This window comes from Penaeus japonicus, unplaced genomic scaffold, assembly GCF_977035675.1.
Source record: "Penaeus japonicus unplaced genomic scaffold, GWHDUDI00000001_assembly GWHDUDI00000023, whole genome shotgun sequence".
NCBI lineage: Eukaryota > Metazoa > Arthropoda > Malacostraca > Decapoda > Penaeidae > Penaeus > Penaeus japonicus.
This window is the reverse complement of record NW_028234425.1, coordinates 23,459,519-23,467,018: the sequence shown is the minus strand read 5'-3', so window position 1 is coordinate 23,467,018 and position 7,500 is coordinate 23,459,519. Positions and strand designations below refer to the sequence as shown.

The 7,500-nt window shown below is 53.8% G+C and overlaps 1 protein-coding gene across 3 annotated transcripts in view; it reads left to right on the top strand.

Annotated features, from left to right (window-relative positions):
* fax (failed axon connections) overlaps positions 1–7,500 on the top strand; it is a 34,362-nt gene that overhangs the window by 11,334 nt on the left and 15,528 nt on the right. For all 3 annotated transcript variants that reach the window (XM_043017694.2, XM_043017697.2, XM_043017695.2), the window contains exon 2: positions 3,782–3,984. In XM_043017694.2, the coding sequence (XP_042873628.1) occupies positions 3,782–3,984 (203 nt within the window). The remainder of the gene's footprint in view (positions 1–3,781; positions 3,985–7,500) is intronic.

The following is a 7,500-nucleotide window of genomic DNA, read 5'->3' as shown; positions in this document are numbered from 1 at the left end:
AATCCCCTTAATGATGCCAGACACACGGTTGGGATTTACGTGCATGAAGTCGAGAGGGGGTGTAACAGACGGCGATCGTCGCCTCGAGTCGATAGAGGTAGATTGGTGGTAGGGGAGGGTGAGGGGGTGAGGGTGGGGGGTGAGGATTAATGTTGTCGAAGCGCATGACGAATCGACATCCCCTCCCCCTTCCACTCACCTATCCCTTCTCCTTTCCCTCACCTATCCCTTCTCCTTCCCCTCACCTATCCCTTCTCCTTCCCCTCACCTATCCCTTCTCCTTTCCCTCACCTATCCCTTCTCCTTCCCCTCACCTATCCCTTCTCCTTCCCCTCACCTATCCCTTCTCCTTCCCCTCACCTATCCCTTCTCCTTCCCCTCACCTATCCCTTCTCCTTCCCCTCACCTATCCCTTCTCCTTCTCCTTTCCCTCACCTATCCCTTCTCCTTCTCCTTTCCCTCACCTATCCCTTCTCCTTCTCCTTTCCCTCACCTATCCCTTCTCCTTCTCCTTTCCCTCACCTATCCCTTCTCCTTCCCCTCACCTATCCCTTCTCCTTCCCCTCACCTATCCCTTCTCCTTCCCCTCACCTATCCCTTCTCCTTTCCCTCACCTATCCCTTCTCCTTTCCCTCACCTATCCCTTCTCCTTCCCCTCACCTATCCCTTCTCCTTCCCCTCACCTATCCCTTCTCCTTCCCCTCACCTATCCCTTCTCCTTCCCCTCACCTATCCCTTCTCCTTTCCCTCACCTATCCCTTCTCCTTTCCCTCACCTATCCCTTCTCCTTTCCCTCACCTATCCCTTCTCCTTTCCCTCACCTATCCCTTCTCCTTTCCCTCACCTATCCCTTCTCCTTTCCCTCACCTATCCCTTCTCCTTTCCCTCACCTATCCCTTCTCCTTCCCCTCACCTATCCCTTCTCCTTCCCCTCACCTATCCCTTCTCCTTCCCCCCTTTGGTGTCGGCGTCAGGCTCATCGATTTTTGAGAGTGGGAACTTTCACCTGTAAATAAGTAAAGAGTTCTGACGGATGCATCGAGGGTGGGTTTCTCCCTCCTCCTCCTCCTTCTCCCCCACCCCTTTCCTCCCACGTAGCGCCCCCACCCACCCTCACCCCTCGTCTTCCTCTAGTTCCCCTTGATCACACCCCCCCCCCCCCCCCCCCAGTTATACCGCACGACCACAAGTCTGCGTAAACTCCCTGCCTGCTGCCACACCTGTCGGGAACAGTCGCTCCTTCACCACTAGGCTTCCCCTCCCACCCTCCTCGGCTCGGCTGCTCGATGCTGTCTTGTTCCTGTGCGATTCATGTTTCTCTCTCTCTCTCTCTCTCTCTCTCTCTCTCTCTCTCTCTCTCTCTCTCTCTCTCTCTCTCTCTCTCTCTCTCTCTCTCTCTCTCTCTTTGTTAGTGCGATGTAAACCCTCTCCGTCCGTCATCTTCACGCCCTGAATACTCGTCTAGTTTCGTGTTGGTGAGATATTAAGCGTCGCCCGCAGCGTGATGCAGTGTTTTGGGCGGGGGCCCCCCCTTCGCCCCTGGCCCTTCCCTCCTATCCCCCCCCCCCACACACACACACACCGGGCCGTAAATTGGCTGGAATGTCAATATCGCCACGCCGAGGCGACCGCTGTTTGGAGATCATGTCGGCCAGCTCTGTCCCGCGACCGATTCGGCGGAGGTGCGTTGAGGGGCGTCGCTTGCGTGTGGAATGAGCTTCTGATAGATTCACGTCCGCGGTCTGAGCTCTCTCGCGCGTGTTGATCGAGGCCCGTGGCGTGCCGATGGCGCGCTTGCGATCGGCGGCGCCACCTGGCACCAGCACCTGCGGGAGGGCGGCGCTGAAGTGCGATTTATAGCGGTGGAAATCCACGCGACCTAGCCGACGTCAGGTACTACCTGGTCTCTGGGGTTAGATTGAGAGCTTAGGCCTAAATACTTTTTCCAGGAGGAGGAGTGGGGGTGCGAAAGGAGATTGAGGTCGGTGCGCGCCGCAGTGATAATAGCGTGACAGAGCTGCGTTCAACAGCTGGAGGGAGGGAAAGGGAGGGGAATGGGGGGGGATTTGGCTGCAGTAGGATTTACTGACCCAACGGAGGCCGCTCGGACGATCGATAATCCTATTTAGAATTGCCTGGACTTTGGTCTGTCATGCCCCTCTCCTCTCCCCTCCCCAAGAGGAGAGAGGCGGGGAGGGGAGGGTCAATCTTTCACTGTCAATAGATAAAGAAAGCCATCAGCCGTTTATATGTATTAGCTTTCTCTAGCCTTCACACGTATACACTGGTCATGTTTCCCCATAATATCGGTCCCTGCGCCTTCCCTTTGTGATGCGTATTATTCCGTCTGTCAGACCGCCATTACAGAAACTGCATTCGTGTGCGCTCCTACAGACGCCACAAGTTGACAACCCAGCTTTCTGTATGTAGACTAGACCATTCAGACGACCGAACTGCTTCCCAGGCGATCAAATTTGTATCGGGCTGTAAATTGTTTTGGAAACGCCCCGAATCCATGGCGTGTCTTGCTTGTAAAGTAGGGGAAATAATGGGTAACCCGACACGCAGTCCATGAAGACGCGGGGAAACGGAGATGGGGAGAGGGAGAGGGAGAGGGAGAGGGAAGGTGTAGGTTTGTTGTCGCCTCCACCACCTCCACTTCCACTCCTTCGCTGCGGCCCCCTAGCACTTCATTTTTATTCCGTCTCGGTGTCTCTTTAAGTCCGACTTTCATGTTGATCACACAGCGGTCTTCTTTTTTTCCGCCCCCCGAGTAAGAAGCCGAAAAGGGTGTGTAAGGTTGTGCGTTCTAGTGCCTTGTGTGGATCACGCGCGAGGGAGGGCGCACGTGCGTATATTGATCCCGGCGCGTTCGTTTCCTCCCCCATCTCCCCTCCTCCACTTTCCTCTCCTCTCTCCTCCTCCTCCTTTCTCGCTCGCTTTGCCTTCCCCGTTCCTCCCCCTCCCCCTCCCCCTCCCCCGCCCACTCCGTTGGCAGCACACCCGCGCGCCTGCACCCTGGTAGCGGCACAACCAGGCTCTCCCAGCACAAAGACCTTCCTTCCACGTCTGCGCCAGGATGCGCCCTGTTTGCGCCTTGGCTTTCTCTCTCTCTCTCTCTCTCTCTCTCTCTCTCTCTCTCTCTCTCTCTCTCTCTCTCTCTCTCTCTCTCTCTCTCTCTCTCTCTCTCTCTCTCTCTCTCTTTCTTTCTTTCACCCCCCCTACAAAAAATTTCAGATAGATAATTTGTTGCTCCTTCCCAGAACTCGGGATTCGGGGAACACGCAGCCCGAGATCTCATCTGGCTGGTGCGACGGATATCGAATCTCAAATGTTGTGTAAAAATGTCTACTAGTTTTCTGGTTGCGTGATGTTCCTCGTTTAAATGTTACTCTTGTGTGTGATTTTCCGAGCGTCACGGCTGGGCTGGGGTGGTGGGGGAGAATTGTGTGATGAGCGGCCCCCCTTCGTTGCACCGGTAAATTGTATTCAGCGAGCACACCTGTCTGATGGTGGCCGTGACAGTAATGAGCTGTTGCGGACTCGTTGGCTTGGGGGAAGGAGGAAAGGGGAAGGGGGGGGGGGATGTAACTTGTCGGATAAACGGTGAAATAGGTTTTGATTATAGATAACTACGCGGCGCAATGAGTTTTATTTTGAAGTCTCGACGACACATAGCCTTCACCCGTGTTATTTGTTATTTGTTTTGACTGTGTATAAATGACCCATCGAAGTCTCCACCAGCTGTAGACTAAACCCGTTTTTTTTTTCTTCCTTGCAGAATGTTGACCACAAGATGAAGTACAAGAGCAAGAAGGGTCAGCTGCCCTTCGTGGAGGTGAACGGGGAGGAGATTGCCGACTCTGCCATCATTATCAAGGAGCTCGGACAGCGCTACAACCAGGACTTGGATGCTGGCCTCTCCGCCGAGCAGCGCAACGTTGCACACGCTACCATCTCCATGATAGAGAACCACTTCGCATGGTAGGTGTTTCTTTTATTTAAGGGGTGTTTTGTCGCTCGTCGGAACACCACCGTGTTTTTTTTTTTTGTTTTTTTTTTGTATTTTCCCCCTTTTAGTGTAAGGGGACAGTGTGGCTAGGTAAAGTGTTTTTCCCTCTTTGGGATTGAAGGATAGTGGAGGTATTTTCGGGTTTGATGGAGGGTGGGAGGTGGTGTGGATTAGGCTTGGTCATGTCAAGCGAGGTTTAGAATCAGTTTTCCCTTGTAATCCTTTCTCCAACCATACCCCCCCCCTACTTTCTTAAGCCTATCCAATCCATTTCTTCCATTTCTCCCTTTTCTCCCCTTTTCTTCCCCTCTCCCATTCCCATCCCCATCAACCCTGCAACCTCTTCGCTACAAGTGCACCAGCGTTGTCCGAGGAACACAATGCGTCGCGGCGAAGGTAACCTCATCAGCTGTGGCTGACGGGCGGCGGTTACCATGGAAACCTGAGGAGGAACTTCTGCACCAAGCCTGTCCGCGCTGGAGGTCGACCCGCGGTGCTCTCCCCTCCCTCCCTTCGTCCCCTTGCCTCCCTCCCTTCCCTTCCCTTCCCTTCCCTTCCTTTCATCTTCTCTGCCTGTCTTCCTTCTCCTCCCCCTCCCCCTCCGTTCTCCATCTTGGTCCATCCTCTCCTTTCCTCGTATTCCTTCCCCTCCATCTTCCTTCCCTTCCTTTCAGATCGCCTATACAAGCTCTAGTTTCTCCCTCTCCCTCCATTATAACTTTTGCTTGATCCTTTCCCCTCCCTCTCTTCCTTTCTCCTCCTCCCTAATTCCTTCTCCCTCCTCCAGTACTTCCTCCTTCCTCCTCCCTGGTTCTTCCCCGCTCGCCAACCAACGCCCATTCCCACTCAGGCTTCTCGTAAGTAAGTGTGTATGGGGGGGGGGCACTCCATTCCGAAAAGCCATTCCTAAAAACTGAATCCATTTGTTTTTTTGGGAAGTTTTTTTTTTAGTGTAATTTTGAGAGGTGACATTCAGAGTTGAAATTTCAATTTAATAATTTGTACTGTTAACCTTTTTTTTAATATTTGCATTTTTTCTCTTGTACCAAGTGCCTGAGTCCGTTTCTGACACCATATGGTGAATGTAACCTCGGGAAGGGGGAGGGAGGGGAAAGGAAGATGGGAAGGGGAGGGGCTGTGGTGAAGATGGTGCGGTGGGGGTGGAGGAGGGTAGGGGTAGGGGAGTATTTCCTGTTTGTACCCTCCGTCCATCATTTAGGGGAGAGGAGGAGGAGGAGGGGGGGGTAGGGGGAAGATGGTGGAGGTGGTAAGGTGGTGGTGCTTCCAAACAACCAAGTTTTGAGGAAGTGGCCTCATGGAGGGGAGGGAGGGAGGGAGGGGAAGGGTAGTCGGCGGGTTGGGAGGGTGGGGGGGGAAGAGAGGGGTAGTTGGTAAGGCAATTAGCATGCGAGACTAAAGAGTGCTTAATGACCATCATTTGAGTGCGTTGAGGAGTCGCTTAGGATATTAGGATAGGATAGGTTAGGTTAGAATAGGATAATATAGGATGGAATAGGATTGAATAGGATTGAATAGGATATTTGCTCGTGAACGGGTTGCGAGTGACTTCTGCCTCTTGCTGCTGCCTTGGCTTGGAGTGTAACCCGAGTGCTGTTCAAGGGGCAGGGGAGGGGCAGGGGGAGAGGGAGAGGGATGGGGATAGACCTGGGGGAGGGGTAGATGAGCAAGGATAGAGAGGAGACTCCACCTGCATGTCCCCCTTCTTGGGCTCTCTGGTATTTTTCTCTCCCCCCTCCCTTCCCCCCACTCCTATCGTATCGAAAATAGTAAAAAAAAGTGACAATAACATCGGCCAAGGGTGTTTCCTCTCCCCCCCTTCTGCCCCCCCCGCGCTTGAGAACTTTCCCTCCCTTTGTCTTCGGCAGAACACGCTCTGTCGACAAACACAAGAAGTGACGTAGACAAAGTCGAAAGAAATAAGTGTCTTTCCCCTCTCCCTCTCCCTCCCCCTCCCCACCACACCCCCAACTCATACCATCCTTCCAACATTCTCTCGTAAGATGGGGAGGAGGAGGAGGAAGTAGGGGAGTGAGGGGGTTGGGGGAAGGAAAAAAGTATTGGGGAGGGGGAGGGTAGGGGGGAGAGCCAGACGTGGTGAAAGGTGATTTTCTCATGACCGATTACTTACCTGTCAGTACTGGGCAATATGATAGGGCGCGGGAAGGGGGGGGGATCGGAGGGTGGAGAGGGGGATGGTTTGGGCGTGTATGCATTTGGTTGGTTGAATGTTTCTTCTGAAAGAGTTAGTTGGTTTGGGTTACTCTGGGCACTTGTCGTGGTGTCGTCGGGCTGTTTCCCCCCGCCCCTTCAATATTTTTGTCGAGTGTCATTGCTCGAATATGGGACGCGGGAAAGGGCGGCAGTAATAGCAGCCATCGTGCCGTAAAATGGCTTGGGAGCTGTAGTTGTTCGTGAGTTTTGACACCCTCCCCTCCCCCCTTCCCTCTCCTTTTCCCGAATCCCTCCTGACACCCCCTCCCCCCTCCCCCCTCCCCCACTACTTCCTCGAGAGTGCACGAGAACAAATCAGCTGCCAACCTTGAAGCACTGCATTTTCGGCCACATTTTCTCATCTTCCAATTACGGTTTTTACTCTTTGAGAGAGAGGTCGAGCCGAGAGCGCCTTAGTGTGCGTGCGTGCGTGTGCGTGCACTCAAGTGGTCGGGATTGTAAATTGTTCAGAATTTGTGGTCGTGCCTGCGTTCATTGGGGGGGGGGTGTTAATATAGTTCACATGGTGTAGGGTTGTAGGGTGTCGATGGGTGTCGATTTGGATGTAGGTAACGGTTGTAATTGGGCTCGCCTGCGGTTGGTCGGCCCATCACGATTCCAGGCAAGCAGGCGGGCGGGCGGGCGCTCACTTTGGGTTGGGCGAAGGGACGCGGCGGGGCGGGTCGGGGACGCGAGTCGCCGGTCGCTCGTCCAGCGTCCCTTTCAAGGCGTCGTGTGGCATTTACTTGGAGGGAGCTGTTAATTGTGATAGGTAGCTTACAGTAGTTATTTAGTTCATTATGTTTTCAACACGGGCGTTTTTCAGGTGGTTTAGGTTTTTAGGGGGGGGGGAATTGGGCGGGAATCCATGTCCTATAACGTGAACCATTTTTCCTTGGAATGTTCGTCTCATTGACGCGGCGCCCAACGTGTCGTACCGCGTCGCTCCTTTGATCGGCCAGAAGGGGTAGGGGGGAGGGCGCTCCATGCCTAAGAATGTTTCCCTCGCAAATTGTCTCGGTTCGATTAGCATCCTGGCAGTTTGCAACGGCAGCCCGTAATGCGAGAGGTGGCATTAATGCGCATGCTATAGAATGGAATCCAAGGAGTGGCATGCACATGGGGAAGAATGGACGAAAGCAGTTGGGTAATAATTGTTCGTCTGTCAGCGGGGTGTGGGAGGAGGAGGAGGAGGGGGGGGAAGGGAGGTACTACCAGCAAATACGCCGCGACGGTTGCCAGCTGAGCGGTTTATT